The sequence below is a fragment of the Sturnus vulgaris genome, chromosome 2 (assembly GCF_052056855.1).
Source record: "Sturnus vulgaris isolate bStuVul1 chromosome 2, bStuVul1.hap1, whole genome shotgun sequence".
NCBI classification, from domain to species: Eukaryota; Metazoa; Chordata; class Aves; order Passeriformes; family Sturnidae; genus Sturnus; species Sturnus vulgaris.
Genome location: NC_142244.1, coordinates 116,658,915 through 116,685,682, shown reverse-complemented (window position 1 = coordinate 116,685,682; position 26,768 = coordinate 116,658,915). Strand labels below are relative to the sequence as shown.

General features: G+C 42.1%; 1 protein-coding gene across 2 annotated transcripts in view; it reads right to left on the bottom strand.

Moving 5' to 3' along the window:
* The window catches only part of KCNJ6 (potassium inwardly rectifying channel subfamily J member 6), a 154,494-nt gene that overhangs the window by 25,567 nt on the left and 102,159 nt on the right, over nucleotides 1-26,768 (bottom strand). For both annotated transcript variants that reach the window (XM_088160482.1, XM_014880616.2), the window contains one exon: nucleotides 7,315-8,235. In XM_088160482.1, the coding sequence (XP_088016608.1) occupies nucleotides 7,315-8,235 (921 nt within the window). The remainder of the gene's footprint in view (nucleotides 1-7,314; nucleotides 8,236-26,768) is intronic.

Genomic DNA, 26,768 nt, shown 5'->3' with positions numbered 1-26,768 from the left:
CAGAAACCCCAACTAAGGAAAATGGCCAAAATCAGGAAGAAAGGAAATCTTGGAGATTATTGTGACTTTCTTTAAGTCATTCTTGGGAATATTGGGAATGCAGGAAAGGGAGTGAACAAGCAAGAGCAGGCAGTGAGTCCAAATTCTGTCTGATTTTCCTTGGAATGCTGTGACTGAGAGCACTGAGATCACTGCAATTCTTTGTGATTTGTTTTCCCTTAAATCCCTTGAGGACTTTTTCAGTGGCCTTGGGAATCTCAGGAACTTTTGCCACGATTGGAGTTTTTAGTGCTGGCAGCTGCTTTCTAGGGTAAAAATTTGAAACTCATAAATTTTCTGTATTTTTTAATATCCTGCATATAGCCAGTGGTGTTTCTGCAGTCCATAGCCTTGTTCTTTTTAATCTATCAACTGCTGAGATCGAATTTCTAGTTTAATTCACAACTTTGCTCATTCTTTAAACTTTTAGGTCACTTTTGGCTTTGCTGTTGCTGCTCTATTCAATTTTGTGAAAACTTTCTGCTGAAGGTGAATAATCTTGCTGCTTACAGTAATTAGAAACTGATGAAAAGATTTGTAATTTTAGAGGGGCCTTCTGGTTATCAGGGAGTGTAATGCAAAGTGTTATAAATCATGGAGAAAGGAGGAAACAATATTATACAGCTGGAAGTAGATAAGCACCAAGGGGAGAAGTGAAAAGAAAATAGAAATTTTCTTTTTCTTTTAGAAATGTGGGAGGGAGCAGAGTTCACCAAAAATACATCCCAGGGTTTTGAACTGCAGGCTACCCAGACAGACTTCATATCTGGAGATCAAACTGAGCAAACAAGGTAATCAGCATGAAAGAATCAGTTCAAAAACAAAAACCAGCAAAATTCCAGGGCTGAGATCTGACTCAAATCCGTGCCTGAGTCTCCAGGCAGGGAAGAACCACGGATGACAGAAAGTGAAAGTCTAAAATTAGAAATACCAGGAAAAAAAAATACCAGAAAATAGAAATATTTCCTTTTCCAGGAAGATATTTCAGTGCTGGGTCTGCAGCTCCAAGGACTGAGCTCCAACACCTCTGCAGTGCTTTCCTTCTGGGATAAAACTGCTGGGAAACTGCCTTGAAATCATCCTGCAAGCAGAGGAGTTTAAGTATCTGGAATTACGGGATTCTAGGAAGAGTTTAAGTGCCTGGAACCACAGGAATCCTAGAATCCACAGGATTCCAGGAAAGGTTTAGGTATCTGGAATCATGGGATTTTAGGAGAGTTTAAGTGTCTGGAATCACAGGATTTTAGGAAGAGTTTAAGTGTCTTGTACCACAGGATTTTGAAAAGAGTTCAGGTGTCTGGAAACACAGGATTCTAGGAAGAGTTTAACTATCTGGAACCACAGGATTTTAGGAGAGTTTAAGTGTCTGGAACTACAGGATTTTAAGAACAGTTTAAGTGTCTGGAAGCACAGGAATCCTAGAATCCACAGGATTTTAGGAAGAGTTTAAGTGTCTGATACCACAGGATTCCAGGAAGAGTTCAAGTGTCTGGAACCATAGGAATCCTAGAATCCACAGGATTCTAGGAAAAGTTTAGGTGTCTGGAATCATGGGATTTTAGGGGAGTTTAAGTGTCTGGAATCATAGAATTTTAGGAAGACTCTGCTGGTCAATGAAGAGGGTGCCAGCCCAGCTGTGCTTTTCTGCTTGGGAAACAGGAGCAGGGCCAGGGTTAAAGCAAATTTTGGGATCCTGGAGATCATGAGCCCTGCAGGGAATAATGTGTGTGGGCTCAGGAGTGACGAACAAAGACAGGATTTTGGGGCACCTCTCCATGTTTGACCCTGGTTTAGGAAGGAGCAATGTTGAGAGTGGAGGTCAGAAAGAACTGGAATCTGCCCTTTCTCCATGCCCAGAGAGACTTTGGAGGGATTGCAAAGCCAGGAGGTGCAAAATAAAGTTCTTCTTGTGCAAGTCTGATATGTGGTCAGCACAGAGTTACTTAATAATATCTGATCTGTTAGGTAATCCCTAAATACCTGTCTTTTAGAGATCTTACCTTTTAATATGAGTTACTGCTTGAATCTGAATATTATATTTGAACATTTAGAGGTGAGGGAGCAGCTGGAGTTATGAAGAGCTGAGGAATTAATTGGTGAGAAAGGTGGACAAAAAGCCATTATCAAACATTCATAACAGGTCTGCAAAGTACAGCACTACCCAGAGAATAAAGCTGTTAAACAAATGTGTAATCCCTTTTCCCTGAAAGGGAGATACAGCAAAATTTTAGTTGAAATACTCCTAATCAGCATCTCTTTTTTATTTCCCACAAACGTTGCTCCCTGATTTCTTTCTAGTCCTTGTAGTTTTGACTATTGTGAAATTGTAATTGCCTCCTTTAATCTCGCAGTCCTCTTCAGCAATAAAACTCATCTTTTCCACCTGTAGAGAAATCTTCCTGAAGGAAAATCCCCAATGAGATGGGAATGCCTTTCCCTGCTGCCATTTAGAACTCCCCTCCTGCTAATGCCTCTAATTTTCTGTGTTAGAATAAATAACAATGAAATGTTTTCTTAGAATCAGTGAAATTAAAATGGGATAGAAATGAAAGGAATTGCTGGCAACTCCAGGGAAGTGGGGATGTGTGAGAAGTGAAACCCTGTCCAAGTCTAGCACCCAGCAGCAGGAGATGTTTAAACTCTTAAAATAGAAAGGAAAGCAGCAGACTGGAGAGCCCTTGTGTTCTGATCACTCCTGAATGATGATGATGCAGTTTGGAGCAGAAGCCGCTTGCTCCTGACTCTGCTCAATCTGCATTTCACTCAATGTGCTCTGGTCACACCCTGGAGCACAATGAAATCCACTTCTGTTCTTTGTCTTGCAGAAACACTCGGGTGGGAGGAATCCTGGTGTTTCTCTTCCTTTCACCTGCATCCCCTTCAGAAGCAGCTGGACAGGATAAATATTTTCTTCTTTGAAGAGCAGTAGAAAATCCAAGTGAGAAACTCTAACCCCAGCAGTGTTTATTTGGAGAGAGAGAACAAGGTCTGCTGAGAGATTTTGAAGGGTTGGAACTGCTTAAATCCAAATCAGAGGGAGATATTTGCCAGGGCTGGGCAAGGCTAAGGGGTAAATATGGCAATTCATCCCAGAGAAATCAAACCCACAATAAATCAGTCAAAGGGGCTGTAGTGAAGAGGGGAACAGCTTTATACAATATTTGTCTGGTCGATAGCACTGTTTACTGTATAAATAACCATCCAAGTGAACATTTTATTGCTTTGCACACATATTTTCCACAGCTGGCAAGTGTGGTTGTTTCTGTAAACCTTCTGCAGATGCTGCTCTCAAAGCTGCCCCTGTGTCAGAACTGTAAATGCACCCTATTCCGAGTTTATTTGCAAAATTATCCCTCTGAACCTGAAGTTCTCTGTCTGGCTTCGTTGCCTTTTTTTTTTTTTTGACAGCTACAAATGTGCAGCTCGTTTTCTTTCCTTGGAACTGTTCAATGCTCAAATGTTTATTTTTAGGCAGAGGGAATTGCCAGAGTGTCACCAAGTGCACCCCACTGGCCAGATACAACTTCACAAGACTTGCTCAGAATTTTCCTTTCTCACCATCTCTTCCCCCCCGTTTTTTATTTTGCATGTCTCTCTTTCTCTTTGAGTTTCTTTCTCTCAATTTCTCTTGCTATTGTACCCGACCTGACCTTCCCACTACACCTCTCAAATTTAAAAGGCTTTCCTTTTCTTCTTATGGGTCTATTTCCATATCAGAATTATACATTTGCAAGTCTTGCTTAATTTTTTTTAAATACCTACTTTGCTTATGATGATAAGACTTCCCTTGGAAATAGATTTCACCAGGTGAAAAAGGCTTACGAATTTTAAGCCTATGGCTAGGATTCAATAACCATAAAATATTCCTAACTGTAGATTATTTTACATTTAAAACGCTGGGAAATGGGGGCTGCAAAATGTGGAAATACCAGATGTGTCCTCCAGCTGCAGTGAAGTTTGCTTGGATTTTCCCCCCCATTCCTCAAGGGTCCTCAGTGGTTCCACAGCAGCCTAATGTGCTTTTGTTGTCCCAAAATTGATGTTTTTGGACTCTTGAGGGATGTGCACCACCATCAGGAAAAGCACAGAGAAAAAAAATCTTTGCAAATGTTTTATGCTTCGAATCCAATGAGACATTTTTGAATGTTGTTGTAAATAAATAAAGAAAAATGCATATTGAAAGGATCCATAACAAATATTTTTTAAAACCAGCCTTATTTTAAGTGTTTGATGATGCTGGATGAAGGAGTCAGATTGACTTCATAGCTCTGGAAACCACCTTGCTCAGGGTTCTGCCCTCAAAGTGACCTGCATGGTAGAAAGAATGGGAATAACCAAGGTGTAGGGATTCTCCCTGGGATAATACTTTGTTATGTGCATTAGTAAAGACACATCCACTTCTTTTTGCATCTCAGGAATTATGGCAATGCTTCCATGGGGAATTAAGGAGTCCTTGATTTGAACTTTCTGCTGAATTTTAATTTGGTTCATTATTTTAATGTCATTTAATAAAATGCATTATTCTTAGTTTCCTGTCCTAACACACAACGCAGAATTCCCATGACAATCCATAAAAATTGTGTTTCATACAACACATAGATGGGATTTTGGAGCACTTAGGGTGGAAAGTATTATAAATGCATTTACCTGTTCAGTAAAATTTAAGCAGAATCAATAATTAATAACATTAAATAAAGTATTAACAAATATTTACCCTCATCATTTCCCATATTATTTCTCATTGAAGCTATATCTGGAAGTGGATAAAGGATTGTTTTCCCTGGTCAAATTCAGGAGTGGCTTTTCTGGTGGATGGCACAATCTGATGACCTCAGCCTGGTTTGGATCCCTCAGCAATGACACTGCTGGAGGTGACATCACATTTTCCTGGCTTCAGCTTTTATAATTTTATAATTCCAGAACTTTGTTGGCAGGAATGTTGGGTTGGGCTTTGCTGCTCTCACTCTGCATCAGGTGGAAGAAGGAAAGGTGAATATTTGACTGCCTAAATTGGATGTCAGTGCTTGCCAGGATGCAATACTTGTAAATATTTGTAAATTAAAGGAGCGAAAATTCCTAGTTTTGGTAGAAGGTTGGCCTGATTGCACCTTCAACAAAAATAACTCAATGCATGGGCTCAAAGCACAGCACAAGAAGGTACTTGTGCACAAACGTGTTTTAGAAATTGTGCTGGCAATTCTGACATTATTGGATGCCCTCTGCTCATATCTCACTCAGCAGGACATTCTACCCCATCAGAACAGTTTAAAATGGGAAATGCACTCATCCAGTGCAGGGGAAACTCTTTAATCCTGGATATCTTCCCCGGGTTTTCAATCCCACTGCACTCAGTCTCTCTCTTGATATGGACTGGGGAGGTTTGAGATAATGAGAAATTTGATTTTTACCTCAAACTTTGGCAGCCCAAGCAGTCTGAGGGGTTTTGTGCTGCAGTGGAGGCTGCTGATGGCTGAGTGGGAGAGGTCAGGGCAGAGCAGCAAAGGAGACCCCAGAGAGCCCTGGGGTGTGCAGGGCTGAAAATGAGGTGAGGGAAGGGGGGGTCACAAACAGAGAGAGATGAGACTCTAAACCAACAAATCTACATTTTGCTGCACTGCAGAAATATTCTGTCTTTTGATCTTGTAGGTGGTTTTGGTGAGACATTTTTTTTTATTCTTCCACTACTTGCCAATCACTTTGCTGGAAAACTCGGTGTTCAGCAAACCTGAAAATATCCCCCGCCCCCTTGGGATGTCAAATTCCTTCAGCTGCAATTCCGAGACCTCAGGATGGTTTCAGGGAACAAACAGCAATTTCCTCATTGTCTCACCCGAAGGTGATGCAGATGTTTGAAATCTCGGTGCCTCCTGCACTGATCAGGAGCACTAAACATTTCATCTTGATTTCTCCTCAGTACCACCTACTTCCTGGAAAATTTGGAAGCCTTGCATTTACCACTTCAAATTCCCTGCCAAGTTCCTTTCAGAATTTTTTTTTGTTGCTTTTTTTTTTTTTTTCTTCCCTGCTCCATTTTTGTCTCACACGTTTATTATATGGTGACAAATGCAGTTTTCTTCTGACACCACATAATAGATGTGTGAAACACACACACATGTTCTAGTAAGAGACTGCTCTTTATTTCCTGGCTCCAGTTGCAAAACATGAGTCAGGGTTGGAAAGGTTGTGCCTCTGTCAGAGCTGTGGAATCCACGTGCTCAAACTTCCCTGGGTTTTGCTGCAGTCGTGGGGGGGAAAAAAATGGCAAATCTCATTCTTATATTTCTATAATCAGTGTTTTCTCCTCCCCCAAGCACATCAAATCTTCATTTTATAATCACCATTCCCTTGTGTTGATTATATTCACTTATTTCAGGCATTGATGCTGTTATTAACAGGAAAAAAAACACCTCCAGCTTCTAAAATGCAGATAAAAGTACTCTCCTATAATTCTGGCTTTAATACAAAAAAGAAACATTATTTTAGTGGAGCATTTGCTGTGGATTTTTTTTTTTCTCTGCACCAAGTGATTTCTGCTGTTCTGCTGCATAATTGCAGGTAACAACCACCCAGCATCTCCACAAGACTCCGGTGACACATTCCTTGTTTATACATCCCAGTTCCAGTGTTCTGTGCACTTCTGTGGGGGCCCCAGTGAAACACCAAATCAGATGAGACCTTTTGTGAGCTGAAGTGGAACAAGCCTCGTGTTACAAGTTAAAACAAAAACCAAGAAAAACGAGCAGGCAAAAAAAAAAAAAAAAAAAAAGAAAAAAAAAAAAAAGAGAGAACCGAGCACATCATCACTTCCTACTGGATCCAGCCTTGGAATGCCACAGGGCTGGCAGTTGTTCTGCAGATACCCAGGGGTGATGGGAAGCAGCAGGACCATGGTGCTTCCATGTTAATCACAAACAGAGTTTTGCATTGATTTTTTTTTTTTTCCCCCCCTAAGCAATTTAATCCCACAAGGTCCCTGTGGTTGAGCTGCTCCTGCAATAGAATGACAAATAACGGGGTGACATGCTGTGAAAAATTTAGAAAATGAGAGATGCTATCCCATTTTCCAAACAGAGCAGAAACAACACTAATTCCGTTAGGCAAGATGGAACAGACAATTAAACTGGGCATGCTTTTAATTTTGAAGCTCACCAGAGAACGGATGCCTTTTTCAAATGTAACGACTGTGGAAGTGATTCCTTTAAAACGAAGCAAAACCACTGATTTTCCTTGCTAAAATTAAAGCATTTACCTTATACAAAGTATAAGAAATGTTACCTGTTGCCTCCACCATTCCTTCTAGGATTACAACAATTTCTAGCTCCTCTTTGGGCAACTGGGCTTTGGAAATCTCCCAGAAAGGACTCTGCTGGTTAATCTCATGGCTGATGATCAGTGGTGAAACCAAAAAGAGACGATCATCCCCTGTGTAATAACCTACGTTGATATCTGTCTGGTTGAGTGGTATAAATTCCCCCTCCTTTGTCTGTTTGGATTTGATCAACTTGGCTCGTATTGATGCCTCTACAATGTGTGAATTCCTAAGGTCTCCTACTCGGAACATCAGACACAGCTTTCCATCCCGCATGGAAATGACTGCGTTTGTAGAAAAAACCAAGGTTTCTGCCCTCTTCTTGGGTTGGGATATTTTCACAAACATGCAGCCAACCATGAAGGCGTTGACGATAGAACCTAGGACAGACTGCACTAAAAGCAGGATAATTCCCTCGGGACACTTGTCTGTGATGACCCGGTAACCGTACCCAATGGTGGTTTCGGTCTCGATTGAGAATAAAAAGGCTGAGACAAACCCATTGAGGTTGCTGACGCAGGGGGTCCACGTGCTGTCCCCTATGTGATCCATGTCCCCTCGCATGTAGGCAATGAGCCACCAGATCATGCCGAAGAAGAGCCAGGTCACCGTGTAAACCATGACAAAGATCAGCAGGTTGAACCTCCACTTGAGATCCACCAGGGTGGTGAAGATGTCAGTCAAGTACCGGTAAGTCTCTCTGACATTCCCGTGGTGGACGTTGCATTTCCCATCTTTCCGAACGTACCTCTGGATTTTTCTCTTGGTGCATTCCTTGCTGATGTTTTTTGGCAGATCCTCTCTCGCTTGTTTGGGCAACTTTGGTTGATGGATAGTGACAGGGCTCTCGATGTCCTGCTCCATTGAGTCTTCTTCCAGGACGTTGGCTGCCATGGAAAACAAAACAAAACAAAACAAAAAAACCAAGGAAAAGTCGTTATTCCTCTTCTTATTACTCTAAATCAATACACAATCTTTTTCTGTGTTAATCAATAAAATGATTATCCTTGTTCTTTGCAAACACAAAAATCGAATGATGCCAAGCACCCTCGCAGAAATAAAATGAAAGCAAACCTTCAAACTCTCGTTTCTTATCAGGTCATCCCATCCACACCCTTATTTAAATTCCTCAAGATGGGTTTAAGCAGATATTCCTTCCCCCCTCACCCCTTCGCAGTTCAATGAATGAAATTTTTAATGCACCAGAAAAGATCTTATGGAGATAAAAGATATAAATGAGGGAGTGGATTCACTTGGGGGTGAGCAGAGAAAATGAGCTATTGCTGAGCTATTTTTTTCCATCAATTGCATTGCTGTGGGGAAAGTATTAAATAAGAACAAGGAGGTTTTTTTTTAAAAAAAAAAAAATGTCAACAGATTTTATAAAGAACCAATTCTCCTCTTGTTGAAGGAAAGTTGTAATATCTATCAAGAGCAATTCAAGCACACTTCCACAGAAAATCAATGCCTTGCTGATAATGAGACAGGGAATTGTGTGTCCTTCTCCCAGCAACCTAAAACCTATGGTACTTCACAATTCATTTGAATTCATTGTGCCTGTGGCCTTTAATTCAAGTGTACCTTGTCCTCTAATGATCTGGACTTTTTTTTTTTTTTTTTTAGTTTCCCAGTCTTTGTAGATAAATCACTTTATTATGGTTGTGTGCCAGAGAAAAAAAAAAAAAAAAGAGTGTACTGAGGAGAAGAGTGATTTAATTGAATGTGTTTTGCATGGAGGACATGGTGAGGTCTGGGGTAATGGTTGTTTTCAACCGAAATCCTTCTGTTTTCTGGGGCTTCTTCCTGCAGGAATTTCAGCTCTTGAATTCCTAATTCTTTCTCTTCTGGCTAGCTGCTCTCATCCTTCTGCCAGACTGTAAAGGGAAAAGTCTTCTGGTGGGTTTGCCCAGGTCCTCGACTCTGAATACAGAATCACAGAATGGTTTGGGTGGGAAGGGACCTTAAAATCACCCAGTCCCCACCTCGTGCCATGGTCAAGAACACCTTCCACTGTCCCAGGCTGCTCCAAGACTTGTCCAGCCTGGTCTTGGGCACTTCCAGGGATCCAGGGGCAGCCACGGCTGCTCTGGGCACCCTGTGCCAGGGCCTGCCCACCCTCCCAGGGAAGGATTTCTTCCCAATATCCCATCTAAAAAGCAGCACTGCTGTGATTTTGCACCATTCTTTATGGAGTGTTGCACCAGGGGCTGCTCTCAGTGCCTCAGTGTGGCTCTAAAAGCATTTTTCACTCTCAGAAACATGTGCTGTGCAGCAGACCCTGTGTGGAGTCTCACAGCACCTGCAGCTTTTTCAAGATGTGCAGGTTCATCCCTGTAGAGGAAGGTCACAGACCCTTGTAGAGTTTTATTGAAGTATCCAGGGGGGAAAAAGGGTTGTGACCCTGCTCTCTCTCCTCCTGACCTGCTCCTCTTTCAAAGAAAGTGTCAAAGCCCTACAGCAGCACAGAACCTGAGAGCAATGCCATGTTTTAAGGCTGTGCACCCCATCCTGTCACCTTTTCATTGTGCTGTGTGTCTCAGGAGGGTTTTCAGGGCTGATGGCAGTGGCAGCACTGGGAGCTGTGTCACAGGAGCCTCAGCTGTGAATGAGCTCCCCCAGGCAGTGACAGAGTGCCCCCGATGCTGGGGAATGAGTGACAAAACACAATCCAAAGGCATTGCAGGGCCCTTGTGAGGCAGGCTCGAGCCAAAGAGAGAAAAATCTAAAGTTAAGGCTTCACACTTTATGCTCAGCTCTCCGTTGTGCCTTAGGAAATTCCAGTCCACAGGAGTTATTTTATCACTGCAGCAACAGAATCCTCAAATAATTACGAACAACCTAGGAAGGCTCTGGCTTTTGAGGCTTTCTGTTAAATTACTAATGCTGCTAAAATGGGGTTCATTATCTTTCAGGCATTATGAATAATTTGCTTTCCCCTCCCAGTCAGAGCCTGGCATGGACACACAGACAGGAGTGGGAGAATCCTGTTGGTTTAGAGAATATTCCTTACTCCTGGGCCTGCTGTTCAAGGGAATCATGTCCCACACCTCCCTGTCTGAGCATTTCTTCCCAGAAATTATCCTGGGAGGGGACCCAGGTGCCGATTTTATCCCTGGCAGCAGGAGGAATGTGAACATCCCAGGGCTGCCCTCCCACCCCACCACTCTTGCTCTCCATACAGTGTTTATTTCCTATGGAATTTCTTTGAGCAGTGAAGCACCTTTTATTCAGACAGCAAATTTTTACTGATGCTTTCCAAATGCTTTTTGTGGTTTTGTTCATCACAACCAGCCTGGCCTGTCTTTCACATCATGAGGGAAGGGTCACATTTTGTCAAGTGTCCATAGTTTTGTAGGAGCAGGGAGCTGCTGTCACAGTAAGTGGGATCAGGATGTGACAATTCCAGCGTGGGAGGGTTTTTCTTAACCTGGAGAAGTTGTAGAGGAGCTGATTCTCATCTGGCTTTGGAAGAGGGCAGCTTTGGACAGCAAGCCCAGTGTTTAACCAAGGTCTCTCTCATTATGGCATTTATTTTACACTCTTGCAGACATTTAAATCTACCTGAGGGCATCTGGCCTTTTATAAACTCTCCAGGCTTTTCCCAGTGCTGTCATTTTCTCAACTCTCATTCTCTAAGAAGAAAAATTAAGGTCAAGTTTTTTGTCTTCTTCTCTTTTTTGCAAGATGCCCTTTCCTTCTTTCCCTCTCCTGATCCTGCTACGAATGCATTCCTTTGTGGAGAGGTTTCTAGATGAGAATCACAGTTTGTTACCTTCTCCTGGACTGAGTTTTCACTCCAGAGAGAACCTTGGGAGCAGCAATTCCCGAAATAAGTGATCCAAAGATTATACATCTGTGTGTTTCCATGGAAATGCTTGATGAATAAGTTTTAAACACATGGCAGGATCCCAGTTCACCACTGAGGCTGAGGAACAGCCACACACTGTCAGCGCCTTTGCCACAAAATACTTTGACTAATTATATTTTTACTTGATACCAACCCAATTAACTTCTGCTGTTTATTTCATCTAATTTTCCTTTGGGTTACATAATTGCTGTCATGGATCCAGGAACAGGGGAGTGAGTAGCAGCAGCCTCACTTGAGAGCTATTTTTGCTCTCTCTGCTTCTCTTCCTGACAAAAATATATACATATTATTAATCTGCACCGAAAAAAAAAAAAAAAAAAAGGTATTTCTGAACTCTTCCTCCTCTCCCAGTAAACATTATGTTTGTTTGAACACAACAGCCAGGTAATGAGCCAATTAAGGCAAATTTAGAGGATTCTACTCAAACTATGTGCTTTGGTTACTCTCTTAGGCAAAACCTACAAGACATATGAGATTTCAGTGATTTGTTTAATTTCCCAGCAAAGGACAAGGAGTTCTCTTAAATAAGTCCCTGAATAGTTCATTTGTGTCCTGGCTGTGGCCAAATTAGCAAATTAAGTGTGCCCAGGCCTATTATTTATTGTGGAGGCTAAAGAGTGGTGAGGTCCACACTTGGATTATTGGATTGGATTTTTGAACTGCAATTGTTTTCCAGGCAGGTTAGTGTCATACAATCTTCCAGACAGGAATAATCTGTGTCCTGAAACTGAGCCAGGAATTGTGTGTGCTCAGCTCTGCACTGGTCCAAACCCATGCCAGGGGCTTTTCTGAAAATTTCAACCTGCAGGGGGTTGTGTGCCAGTGCTCAGAACATTTTATTTTCTAGCAAAATTGCAGCAAATGTTGTTGTCGTGTTCTTGTCTACTCCAAAGCAGCTCTGGAAAGGCACAGTCCTGATTTTCCAAGCACATCCTTTTTATTTAGAGCCTGTAGAACAACATGAAACCAGTGTCAACAACAAAACAGGACATGCTCTCTCCCTGTGAGGCTGTGAGTGTAACCCATCCAATATAAGGCTTAAGCAATCATTTTATCATCAACAATGTGATTTTTGGTGTATTTTGGTAGTGCTGCAGAGAACTTGTGGTGCTGTGCAAGCACAAAGCAAAAGGAGGAATGTGAAGGGCCTGCTTGTCCAATTTAAATACTGTAAGTCAATTTTGGTTGTGTATGACTTCCAAAAGAATGAGGAGTTTCAACAGAGAATATTGTAAATTACAACTGACCTCTCTGTAACAGAAGCTGACCTAGAAAGTTCAGTGGATGTTTCACTGTAATTTAATGATTTTAACTCTTGTAACACAGTTGTGAACATTTTGTGTGCAAATGCATTGAAAATGTCCTAATTTCCAAAATCATTTACAATATAAAAATTGCTCTCATGGGCTTTACTGCATGTAGAGAAATGTGTTGAGCAGACACTCAAGATTTCTGTCTGCATTCCCATTTTTTCCTGCTGGGATCAGGGCCACTTTTAGGTGCAGCAGGTGTTTGCATCTCTAAGGTTCAAGTTTGGATTTTGGGAAGTCTCGAGGGCTTTACCTCTTGTTTGCTGTGATACCCAACCTCCCTGGCACTGCATCCACCTGTGGAATATTTGGCAGTACCTGGTGGCTGTTTGGGGTCCCTCTGTGAGGTTTTTGGGCTTTGCACATGTCTTAGGTTGCAGTACAGGATGTGCCCAAAGTCTGGATTCTGTCCCCAGCTGTTCACCCAGCTGTGGCAGTGATCCTGATCTCTGTGGGGATCTCTGCTGTTCATGTTCCAGCTGTTCACCCAGCTGTGGCAGTGATCCTGATCTCTGTGGGGATCTCTGCTGTTCATGTTCCAGCTGTTCACCCAGCTGTGGCAGTGATCCTGATCTCTGTGGGGATCTCTGCTGTTCATGTTCCAGCTGTTCACCCAGCTGTTGCAGTGTTCTTTCTCTTGCCCACAGCCCATCCTCCCTCCAGGAGATCTCTCCTGTTCATGGCCATGCAGTCCCAGGGCAGGGCTGATCAAATTCCATCATCCCATTGGGAGATGCTCCAGCCAGGGCAGGAGCCGAGCATTTCCTACCCAGATCAAAGGGGAGATTTGGAACAGCAGAGCAGCCTTTTCCCACTGCATCCCAGAGGAAAACCAGAGCCTTGCACATCATCCCTGCAGCTTTGGAGGAAAACTGCACCTTGTGCAGGAGCCCTGCTCCAGCAGAACCACATCTGGCACTGCAGGAGGATGCAGCCACCATGGAATGGGACTGCACCAACCCTGACTGACTGACGGGGGCACCTTGGATTCTCACTCTGACACTGCTCTGGGTTTGTTCTCTGCAATACTGGATTTAGATTTTAATTTTCCTAGTAAAGAACTGTTATTCCTATTCCCATATCTTTGCCTGAGACCCTCCTTAATTTCAAAATTAAAATAATTTGGAGGGAAGGAGTTTACATTCTCCCTTTTAAAAAAGAGGCTCCTGCCTTTCTTGGCAGACACCTGTCTTTCACACCAAGACAGCACAGCAGAGGAATTTCTTGTAGCCTTTAACACCCTAAATCCACATTGCTCTGTTCCTCTTCTTGATTGCAATGGAAGAAGTCAGAGAAGGGAAGGAGAGATTTTGGAATGCTTTGCCTCATTTCTGGTTGGCTCTTGTTTCAAATCTCTGCAAAATCTCGTTTGTGGTGAGCACAGGGGGCACAGGAGCACAGGAATTCTGGGAATAGAGGGGGATTTGTCTGTGGGACGAGCCCAGCCAGAAAATCCACACTGCAAGGCATCATCATCACTGCTAGATATGAGGAGAAGGAGTCTTGTTTAGAGAAAAAAAGTGCAGTCTTTTATGATCAGCTAGCAACTGTAAGCAGTCATTATCACAGAGCACAGATCCTTTTTCCTGAAAAAGAAAGGAATTAGGATCTGGTCCTGAGCTGTTGAAATCAATGCAGGATTGTCTGTTCACTCAGCTGGAAGCATTGCTAGGCATCACTTTGAAATCTTGGAGTGCTCAATAAACACTGACTTGGCAAATCTCTTCAAGACCCAAATTGCTTCTTTGCACCCATGGAATCATAAATCTAATTTCAGAGGGGGAATGCATGTGACTGAGATTTATTTCAGCAGCAGCTTTCACTAAAAAAGACATGAAATGAGATATATTTATGATTAGAAAAGAGACTGTAAGGATGATACTTTGTTTTTCTCACATTACCTGCTTCATCACTGCCTTCTAATCCAACTTGATAAAAATAATGTTCTCCTATTTTCATTTCTTTTAAGCCTGTACAGCTGCAAGAAATCAGTCTGAGTAACACTTTGTGTTTTGCAGTACAAACATTTCCATTCATTCCTGATTCTTGGCCCTTTTATTGTGGAGGGGGGAAAAATGAATCTGGTAGCTCAAATTTAAAAACACACCACTCCATTTTTGGTAGTCATTTGACCTTGTAGTTTTTGTCTTGGATTCTAACCAACTTCATTGCAGAATTTACCACTGAAGGCTCCAGAATGCTGTTTTTACATCTGCTTTGCTAAATTTATCTTCATTTGAATCACAGGGAAGCCAAACAGCCTTGGCTTGGTAACAATTATGGGGCAATGTAAGAAGGTTGTGAACCTGCAGAAATGTGCAGACACAGTGGATTATCAACATCTTCAGGGTCCCAAATTGGATTATGAAATTTGTTTTCTACCTGAAGTCTGAGCTCTTGGAGCCAGTGTTTATTTAGGGTCATCTCTAGAGCAAATCCTTGGCACTGAACACAGATTTTTGGAATAAGGAGAGGTTTCCTGTCAGATTAGTCTTTTACCACGTTTTTGGCTCCCAGAAAAGCTTGAGCTGGAGATTCAGAGCAAATATTTCTGTGTCCAGGGCCAGCTTGGACAGGGCTTGGAGCAACCTGGTCTGGTGGAAGGTCCCCTGCCCTTGGAACTGGATGATCTTTAAGGTTCCTCCAATCCAAACCATCATTCCATGGTTCCATAATGTCCTTGTCCTATCCACATCCACTGCAGAAATCAGCCTCCTCAGAGCCCTGTTTCCTCTGACAAAGCTGAGGTAAAGCATTCTTTAATACTTGAAAAATGTTTAATATTGTCAGTGCTGCTGCCAGCTGTGGCACAGGGACAGCAGCAGGGACAGCCCAGATGTCCCAGCCCAGAGCTGGGCTCTTTGGTATTTCCATGGGCCAAAACCCAGTGCCAGGTGCTGCCAGAGGGATAACAGGGATCACTGATGGATCACTGATGAATTTTGGTGCTGCCAGGTCTCGGCAGCATCAAATCCTGACCACACATTTGCATTCTGATGCCCCTGGGTCAGACTTGTCCCCTGACTTGCTGCAAGGTGTCCTTGTCTAAAGTGATCCCTGAGATTTCTTTTCCCAGTTACCCAACCCCAATTATTTCTCCCAGTTGCTATTCTGAATGCCAGAATTTTTTTTTGTCAGCTACAAAATTTCTTCAAAAATCTCCTGAGAGCTCAGCTTTTCTTCTCTGTGGGGTGTACCAGGAAAAGGAGAAAGCATGAAGGACCTGTATTATTGGTATCAAAATTTAACTCTGTTTATATGCTTTAACTGCTAGAAATAATCAATACATTAATTCAAAATCTGCCAAAATCAGTTAATATTCTGGATTGTGAGGAACCTCTAAAGGTTTCAATGTTGAATATTCTGGATTGTGAGGAACCTCTAAAGGTTTCAATGTGCTGCTCAACACAGAACCAACTTCTACAGAGTGCCCAGGGAGGTTTGGAGTGCCCATCCCTGGAGGTGTCACCTGGAGGTGGCACTCAGTGCTCTGGGCTGGGGACAAGGTGGCCATGGGGCACAGCTGGGATTTGATGGGCTGGGAGATCTTTTCCAACCCCAGGGATTCTGGGATTCTGGATTTCCCTGCTCAGGTCCAAGGTTGGAAGAGTCCACAGCCCACTGGGCCCTGTCCCAGTGTTTTCTCACATCAGGGACTTCTTTTTTTGTTTTGTTTGCATCCTGTTGGAATTCCCTTCCCTGCAGCTTGCATCCATTGCTCTTTGTTTTTCCCTCCACACCTCAGAGAAGAGTAGGGCTTCATCTTCTCTGCAGCTTCTTTTCTGCACCCGAGCTCAGCCTTCCAGAGAAGTTACACAAGCACTGGTTAAATGCTGATTTCTCCATGTATTCTCTTTACTGATTACATAGAAAATGAGTTTCCCCAACTTTTGAGAGGAGAGATTCTCGAGATTTTTGTTCCCATTACAATTTTCCCGACTGAAAACTCTTATTGTGTAGATAATTCTGGCCCAAAGATTTCACACAGGTAATTCTGACTCGTTTAATTCTTCACTGTGTAATATCTCTGATATCTGGGAAGTTCTCCTGGTTGTTTCTAGAAATGTAAATTGGAGTTCAGGCAGTTTCACCACTGCCCTGTCCAGTGGTGATTGCACTGCTAATCCAGCAAACTGATTCTTTTGGCTTTGGCCCAATTAGTGCTCCAAGAAAATACCTGGGAATGGTTTGGGAGACAGGATGTGCTCCCATTCAGCAGCATGGATGACATTGAATCAGATTTAGCTTTTTTCACTCTTACCTGCCAGCACAGTTCCACCTTGCTCCCTCAGACACCTCCACAGGCTCCCATCTCACCCCTGCTGAAAGCAACATAAACCCCTGGTCTGTGACACAGACCTTGTTCTAGATAATTTGGTAATTTGAATTGAAAAAAAAAATCACTGTTAATAAACTAATTATGTCTTAAAACCAAGAGAAAGTCCCCCCAAGACTCAGGGCCAGGTGCTCTGCAGTATGACATGGACACCTTGCACTGCTTGGTCTCAAGGCTGCAGAGCAATTCCTGGTTTAATTTAACATTGTAGATGGATTCAGCTTGGTGGTGAGGCTGCTGCATGTTCCAGCACAGGAAAAGTTTGGAAATCAAGGCAGGCAGCTTGTCAAAGTCAGTGTGTCCAGTTAGGCCACCAGAGAGGACAGAAATGCACCCTCTCAGAAGGAGCTGTGGTCACCAATTCTCATTCTGGCAGGAGTAACCAGCCCCTCTCTCCTTGCTGTTTTCTGTCCCACCTCTGTTCCTGTCCTTTTTCCCCCTTTTTTCCCTGAAGTCAGGGTGTTTGCACTTGAATCTTTGTCCTTGGCATAGCCAAATTCAATATTTTCCTGCATTGCTGAACCACCTTGAGGCAGCCTTGTGCCTGAATATTCACAGAGCTCCTGGGGCAGGTGCTGGAACCACCTTGACTGCACCAGCCCTCTGACAGCTCCTGTGCTTTGATCAATGAACTCTCATAAAATGAGGCAGAGGAGTGATGGAGAGGAATATTTTTGGTCAGAAAGGAAGGACTTGATTCAATCAAGATGCTGAAGCAGTCGAGTGAAACCAATAACTTATGCAATGGTCTAAGGGCCAAGAGCTCCCAGCACTTTCCTCCCAAAAGGGGCAGCAGAGTTTTTATGTTGATAAAGACTTTGGACCTGCTCAGTTTAAGGTTAGAGGAGATGAGAGATGACTTTGAGAGTGTTCTCTTTTGCTCTGCAAAACGTTGTGAATAACCTTTCCCTAGGTCAGGATGGTCACTGGCTGGCTCAGGTGTGGGTTTGCTAAAATGCAAAGCAAATATTCACACACTCCTGACTGAACTTTGGTACCGATTTTGCAGCTTCCTTGGGCAGCAAAATTTTGGGAGAGCAGCTCAAATCCCACTGGTAAAGACGAGGTGTTTGAGCTAAGAAGAACTGTCAATTCGTTGTTTTTTTTTTTTTCCCCCCCAAAAACCCAGACTACAGGGAACAGAACAGCTTTGGAGTACAGATATGTGATTCCTTCTGCCCTCCAATTCTTGAAAGAAGAATGAAAAAATGTCAGAAACTTCCCTCCTAAAATTATATTCTTTTCCTCACTCAGATTCCAGCCAATCTGGCTGCCCCCAGGTCACAGACATATTGGTTTGCTTGCTGCTATTATTTGCACAAAGCTAAAGAAAGGGTTGAAAAGACTGGAAAAATTGAAACACAGAAGAATGATAATTACTTTTTAAATCTGGTAATGGAGATTTCTTTCTTGACAACTCCCCTGCAGTCAAAGGAGGATTATGATGGCTTTTGCCTCAATTTCAGGAGAGCAGGATGCTCCTCCTCTACAAAAACCAGGCAGGATTTTAATTTTTACACACTTGAGAAGAAAAATTAGGGAAATGTTTCACATGGATGCTGGGGAAACAACATTTCTGTGGCTTCTGCTGTCCCTTGTGGTGGTGACTTGCTGGATGTTCACAGTTTTCTGTTGGTTGAGGTGGCCTAAGACACAAACCCAAACTCTGGCATCCAAATATTGCCTCAAATAATATCTCATGGGCCAGGTAATTACCCCTCTTACAATTAGTTTATCTCAACAGCTCTTGTGTTATTTCCATGCTGCTCCTTCTCCATTTTTGCAGGCAATACTGGGATTTTGGCTGCTTTCTTTAAGCTAAATAATGAGGCCATCACTGCCTTCATCCCTTTCCCTGCCAAAAGGAGTCACAGTGAAACATAAAGACCTGATTCCTTGCTGATTTTGCCTTTTTGTGCAGTTTATAGACAGCAGAGGAGAAAAATAAGTGAGAAATCAGGCTGGAAGTGACATTTAGAAAAGAGAAATTTTTAAAAACCCTCGATAATTTCAGCTGGGGCAATGTTTGGTTTCGGGCTGTGGTGTTTTTGATGACCTGGAAATGGTAAGTTCAGCGTGGCACTTTAGCAATGTTTCCTAAGGAAATGAGCACATCCATCACCCTGTCCGAGTCACTTCTGAAACTGCGCTGGGGATTCAGGCTTTGGGATCTCTTTCACAACTTCAGTGAGATTTTGGAGCCCTCAGAAATACAAAATTCCTGCCCATGCCATGAAAATGCTGAGTTATCCACACCACTGGACACCAAGAAATCCATCTCTATAAGAGACGTTTCTACAAGATTTTTTTTTTTCTTTTTTTTTTTTTTTTCCATGAGTGCTGCTACTCCCAAAGCTCCAGTGGGAGAGGTGTGGGGGCTTTGCTCTACTTAATTAGTGGTTTGTTATTAGTTTTGACTGGGTTTTTTTTTAGATTTAGGATTAACAGAAGCACGATTAAAACAGGGGTTTTTTTTGTGTTTGAGCTTGGATATTTATTATATTTTATCAGAAAGTACAGAGAGTACGACAGCACTTCCAGCTACCTGCTAGAAATGAGGAAAAAATGGCCTCAGATGCAACTGCTACAAGATTTTTTAAGGTTAAACAGTTTAATAGAGAATTAACTCTTATATTATTTATACTTTTGACCTAATAACTAGATTTCCATGACTTTTAGAGTGACACTGACTGACCAACCAGAAACTACTACTGAAAAGCTATGAAGAAGAAGAAAGATGAACAAAGAAAGAGATAACCCTTAAAAAATGTCATGTTGTCTTATTGCTGTACTATAAAAACTTTAAATTTAAAGCCCATCACCCTGTGAAAGCACACATTTTTAATTCATCACATACCTGTGATTTTTACTTCACTATTTATATTTAAGAAGCCCTTTTCAAGGCTTCAGCTCAAAAGCAGTGTTTTTCATGGGGTCTGTGCCTGAAAGCACAGAAAGCTCAAAAACTCCAGATTTCTGGGATCCAACACCAGTCAAATATTTTTTCAAACCACTGTTCCCCTCCATGTCCCTGTGAAGTATCTTCAAAAGAAAAAAAAAAAAAAACCCTGCATCTGCCTGATTCTCATTTTCCATGCAGGGACTTCCACCTTCAAGCACAGCTTAGTTTAGGTCAAACTTTTTGGATTTGTCCACAAAAAAATTTGGAGTGCAGGGAAATAAAACTGACTCAACTCGTGCTTTTTATTTTTAAGTAAGACTTTGAGTAAACATAAGTTTGGTTTAAATCCAGATTTTTTTCTTACTTTTGTTTAATCTGAATGAAAAACCTCATATTTTTTTTCTGTAATGAGCATCAGCTCCACAGGATTTTATCCTCATTTTATACCCATCTAAGAAGTTGTTAAAAGATGTATTCACACAAGGACAATATCAGATCCAACAAGAGTAGAAATATAAGTTAAAACCACCAAAAAAAAAATCTTCCCATGTTAGCAAGTAACAACATTTTGTCTTGAAATAAGCAATTCAGTGGTGTCTAAATTGCCATTTGCTGTGTTATTTCACTTAAGATACATAATAAAGTAAATAGGTCTAGAAATTGGTTTGAAAAAATCTTCAAGGAGTTGCTGTGAAATTGCTATAATTGCTCTAATTGCCATTATCCTTTTCTATAGGGATATAAGTAGTGGAAAAAAAAAACCCAAACACATTAGAAGCATGGAAATAGTTTTTGCAAATTTGATTTGACCAACAGCATTTTCTAAAATACTTTATACTGGAAAATATATTTAATTTCAAACTTTCAAAAAGGTTTTATTTTGGCTTTGAAATGCTGAAGTTGTCTTACTTTTAACAATAGTTTCATAATTCAGATTTGCACTTCTTTTTCACAATCATATTTTACCCAGCTTTAGGAAACAAATTTGTTCAGAAGAATTAAATAAACTCAAAATGGTGGGATTATATGAAAAATTATAAATTAATATAAATATAGTATTCTATAATTTAATTTACATTATAAATAAATAATATATAATATATACTATATAATATATAATTATATATATTTTATGACATATATTTTATATTTATATGTTATTATGTATTTATATAATATATAATATATAATTATATATTTTTATGATATATATTATATATTTATATATTATTATATATTTATATGATATATAAAAATAACATAGATATTTAATTTATATTATTAATTAAAAATTAAATATAAATTATATTATCTGTAATCCTTATTTTGGGTGAAGTAGGGGTTTTCTGATTGTTTTTCTTACTCTGCTAAGAAATATAAAAGACTTTTTGATTGCCCTTGAGTTTTCCTGTAGGTTTTTCTAATCTGGCTAAAAATAATCCATCATTCCCCAGGATTTTTCCATGCACGAGTCACCAGTTTCCTCTCTAAAAATAAGGTCCTTTGAGGGCTAACTGGAACCTTTTGGAAAAAAGAGAAAAATTTGGCAATGCTGGACTCTCCCATGATCCCAGATTGCAACATCCAATTTCTTGCAAATATCTAAGGGAGTCTTGATGGCCTTTGATTCTGGGTGGTTGAATGGAGAATTTAACATAAAAATAAAATGTTATTGTGGAATTATGTTTTATTTCTACGGTATGGATGGATCTCAAGCAGAACAGGCCTCACTGGTGTTACATTTTTGAAATAATTGAGATTTGAGATGGTACATTCAGCTTGCAAAGCCCATCTATCCTTTCTGGAGCAGGCAAAGCTCAGCAGGAGCACAAATAATTCAAAGCTTTCGTAGCCTTCAGATGTCTGGAGGGAAAAAAAAAAAAAGGGGGAGTTTCTGCTTTTTCCATCTCTCCTGAGTTGTGTAGGGAAAGGGAAATGAGTGAGCTGCCTTTCAGGGATGTGGCCATGGACAGCAGAAATACAGATTGCTCTTGTTAGAGCTGCCAGGTGAGACAAGGAATGTGCTGCACTAAAATGTGAATTTCATGTCTTTTCTAGACAGGTACAGACTCATTTAAAGAAATAGTTGATAAAGGAGCTGACCTTTTAAAGAGAAAACAGTAAATAAAAGTACTGAGCCCACGGAGGGGAGCTTTTGATAAATGGACTGGTAATAGGAATGTGCTTCTTGTGCCTCCAAACTCAAAATTAAATGGAGAACTGAGGTGGTAAAAATTGGCATTGGCTGCTTCAGAGTAGCTTTCAGGGCATGAAATAAGGCTGGAACATTTGCAAACAAATGAGGCTGTGTGTTGGGAAGGCTTCTGGTTTTCTTCTGGGTAAAGAGAACTCCTTCGAATCTTTAAGATAAGTCACAGTCCATGAGGTGGAGGCCATTGGCAGAATGGAAAAGCTTTTCTAGGAATGCTCATGGAATCTCAGAATCATTTGGGTTGGAAAAGAGCTCCAAGGTCATGGAGCCCAACTTGTGCCCCAGTCCCACCTTGTCCCCAGGGCAGAGCACTGAGTGCCACCTCCAGGTGCCACCTCCAGGGATGGGCACTCCAAAGCTCCCTGGGCAGCTTTTCCCAAGGTCTGAGCTCCCTTTCCATGGGGAAATTCCAACCTGAAGGGACTGATGGAGCTTTTCCTGCCGTCCCTGGTGCCCAAGCACCATGAGAGCCCACCTGGATGGTCTAAAAGTGGGACTGGTGGCTCTGTAGATGCCCAGACTTTCTCAATATGGACAAGCTGCAAGTGAGGTGTTCCAGATCAGAGCACGTTCTGTGGCAGAAATGCACCTGGATTCGTTTTTGGTGACATGGCAAAAGCTTCAAAGGGCCTTCCCTGGAGGCCTGGCTGTGCTCTGGTTTGCATTGAGGCATCAAAGGACATGGATGTGTGGGAGAGAAAAAAAGGATGCTGGAATGCCCAAGATTTGGGGGAATCGTGGGCAGAGTGGAATATTTGGGACTATAATGTGTATGTTTTAACAGAGAGAAGGAGAAGGAGAAGGAGAAGGAGAAGGAGAAGGAGAAGGAGAAGGAGAAGGAGAAGGAGAAGGAGAAGGAGAAGGAGAAGGAGAAGGAGAAGGAGAAGGAGAAGGAGAAGGAGAAGGAGAAGGAGAAGGAGAAGGAGAAGGAGAAGGAGAAGGTGAGGAAGGAGGAAGGGGGAAGGAAGAAGGAGGAAAGAAGGAAGAAGGAAGGAGGCACTACAGCAGCAGAAAGAAGAGACTGTGTTTGTATTTGTTTGACAGGAAAGAATTTGCAGGATCCAACCTTGTCTGAGTTTGTTCATAGGGTGAGAGAGTTGTTTGTGTGTTATGGAGAACATTTCTGTTAAATTCTTTTTAAATCTGATGGCAAAACAGCCTCTTCTCTTTGAGCTGTACCTTTCTTCTTTTTGTCCAGGATGAAGTTTTCCAGGCCAGGTTGGATGGAGCTTGGAGCAGCCAGGGATAGTGGAACAGGCCATCAAACAAATGTTAAGAAAAGCCTGGAATATTCAGCCTAAAGAGGTGAAAGGGTTGACATGGAGATGGGAAAATGGAGAATCCCATGGATTTCACACAATTAATTTGGTTTTAAAACAGCTGAAGTGTTTTGGTTTTAAAACAAGGAAGTTTTCCTTCAACAGCAGGTCGTGGTTTCTGTAGCTTGTTGCCCCTGGGAGGCTGTGGATCTGGATAATATCAGGAAATTTGGAAGTTTGGCAAATCCATTGAATCCCAGAATGGCCTGGGCTGAAAGGGATCACCCAGTGCCACCCCTGCCATGGCAGGGACACCTCCCACTGTCCCAATGTCCAACCTGGCCTTGGGCACTGCCAGGGATCCAGGGGCAGCCACAGCTGCTCTGGGAATTCCAGCCCAGCCTCTCCCCACCCTCCCAGGGAACAATTCCTGCCCAAAATCCAATTCAAGCTGACCCTCATTCAGCTTAAAGCATAGAAAAGGTCTCTGAATAGTCAGGGTTAGACCCTCCCAGGGCTCCAGTGCCAGGTTACACAGGAATAAGGGAGAAATGGATCCCCAGGCTCATGAGCTCCCTCTCTCATGGCATGGGAAAGCACTTTTTATTTTTTTTTAATATTTTCCCAACTGTCCAATACACACATTTCTCTTTCTGAAGCCATGGGCACGTTCTCCAACACTCACAGGGGGTCCATTAGAAGTGGACAGATGCTAAGAAAGATATTTTGCCTCTCCTCTGAGAGAATGTTGTTCATGTAAATACTGTGATCAGTTGACATCAGAAATTATTTGGCCCTAATTCAATGCTAAAAAAACAATTTCTGAGTTCAAATATAGTCTTACATTTATTTTCTTCCTAGCCTTGCTAGTTTCCAAGGAGATCTAACCATGTAGATTGTCTGCAAAGGTGGTAATTAGCCAGCAATGATCAAGATGGACACAAAGAACTTTTTGGCAAAAATCAAAATTTCCAGGCAGTTCTATCAGAGCATTCCTTTTCAGACATTCTAATTTGTCTCACACCATGGTTTTGTAAACAACTGGCTTTCAGATCACTGCTTGAGCAGAAAAATGGAAAATGTCCTCAGATTGGTGCAGATGGGATTTTTTTTTTCAGAATATCTAGCAATTAAAAATAAGATTCAACAAATTCAACTGACTAAAAAAATAAAATTTCGGGTTTTTAACCCAGTGGTCAGAAAGAAATGACAAAGAGAGGACCAAAAGCTGGGTGCAAAACATGTTTTTCCTTTTATGCAACACAGGGAATATTTATTCCAACAATTATGGAATGAGAAATCTTGGATTTACCTGTGGAGTAAAACAAAGACAGGATCTGAACTTGGGCTGTCCTTTACAGTTGCTGGGAGTGAGGAAGGGTGAAGGAGAGATAGGAAGGGTTTTTACTCTTGGGAATATCACCTGAATTTCTTATTAATCTAAGCCACCAATATAACATTATTTCAGTGTATAATATCTATATTTTCCTCCTTAGAAAAGGAGTTTAGTTGAAAAGTATTTCCTAATTTGATGAAAAGACAGAGATTTTAAGCTAGAATATTATGTTCAATAAAAAGGTTTTTTTTCTGTTAAATTTCCTCATAGTCTCTATGACAGTGCAACTTTCAGGGACATCTGGAATCACCCTAAAGAAGAAACCTCAGAAGAGAAGTCCTTAGAAATATCAACAATGGAAGGGTCAGAGTGGCTGAGAGTTACCTGGGCACACCTGTGTGCAAAAAAAGGGGGAAATCTTCCAGTTTATGGCAGGATTGGCACTTTGGGAAGCTGGAGTGAGGTGGGGGTTGATTTTTCCTGCTGTGTCCCAAGGGAAAGGAGGAGAGGAAATGGCCTCAAATTGCAGCAGGGCAGGCTCAGGGTGGAGATTGGCAAAGAAAATTTCCCTGGCAGAGTGGTCAGGCCTTGGGATGAGCTGCCCAGGGAGGTTTGCAGTCACTGTCTGTGGGAGTGTTCAGGAGCAGGCTGGATGTGGCCCTTGGGGACAGGGTTTGGGGTGGCACTGGGTGGTCCTGAAGGTGTCTTGATGATTCTGTGATCATTATTTCCATTTGCAAAAGGCCTGGATGAAGTTTTCCACCTTGTTTCTGACTTTCACACCTCCATGTATCCCAAGATGGGTCTCCTTTGTGTTAACAAATGGATATTTATTTCCATCTACACAGAATGTGTGGGAATCATGTGTGAAATGAATAGTGAGGACCTGAGGTATGTGGAACACAAAACAAGGAATGTGCATTCAGGAGGAGTGGAGGATGATGCACAGAAACCTTTTTTTTTTTTTTTTTTTTTTTTCTTCTTGTGTACAAACACAATTTTTTCCCCACTGGATCCTGAGCTCTGAAGTGGTGACTAAACCTTTTATTTTGGGGCTGTTACTCCTCCTCCAGCTTGTGAGACTGGTATTTTGTACCGTACATGAAGTTGCATCAGAGACATTTTTATCTGATGCTTCCTCCAGCCGGCAACAGGGAGCAGCAGCAGAACAAACATTTCCCTCTGGCTGCTGGACACAGCCCCGGAGCCCAAGGGGGCAGAGAGTTTGTAAATCAGGATTTGTGCTGGAAGCTGAAATGATCAGCAGCACCGGAGTGAAGTGGAGAAAGCAATGTTTTATAAAATCCCAGCCTCTGGCAGTGGAGGGGGTTGGAGTGGGATTTACCTGCTCACATTCACAGCTCTGGGAAGGTGGATAGAGAGGTTTTTTCACTCTCTTTGCACCTCTGCAAATGTTGGAATAAAAAAAGATAACAACCTAAGAACTTCCTGTGGATTGTTATGTAATGAGATATTGGGCTCCTCACATTTCTCATTCTGGTTCATGCACAGGGAGTCTAAAGAGAGCTACAGCAGAGGGCCCCCAACAGGATTCCTTGAAGTTTGATAAATTTGGGATTGGGAGCAAAGTGAATTCCTGCAGCACGAGCACCCATGCAGGGTCACAGAGATCCCTTCTAAAGGAGAGAGTCCCTTATGGCCCTTCAGGGTCACAGGATGGGTCAGGCTGGGGGGGACCACAGTGGGTCACTGGTGTCACCTCCCTGCTCCAGCACAGGGCACAGCAGTGTGGCCAGATGGAATATTCTGGAATATCCCCTGGGAGGAGACTCCAGCCCCTCTCTGGGCTCTGCTCAGGGCTGGGCACAGGGGCAGGATCACCCCTGACCTGCTGGGAATGCTCATCCCAGTGCCCCCCAGATAATGAAAGAGAAAGGAAAGGTGCAACCACCCCCGCTGGGTGTTATTTGTGTGGGTACCTAAAAAGCTGCCAACCCTGTTTCTAAGCTAATCTTCAGTCTGGGGTTGATCCACACAAGGAGCTGATGGCCTCACCTGTCACACACCTGCCCCCAGGGCACCACACCTTCCCCTGGTAACCTGTTTATTATCTCTGGCTCCTTACACAGAACAACATCTCCAAGGCATGAATGAAGCTGATGTGATAAATCAGCTGATTTCTGACCCGAGCTGCCAATCTGACCTCAGTGCCATTCACATGGGAATAAAGAACAAA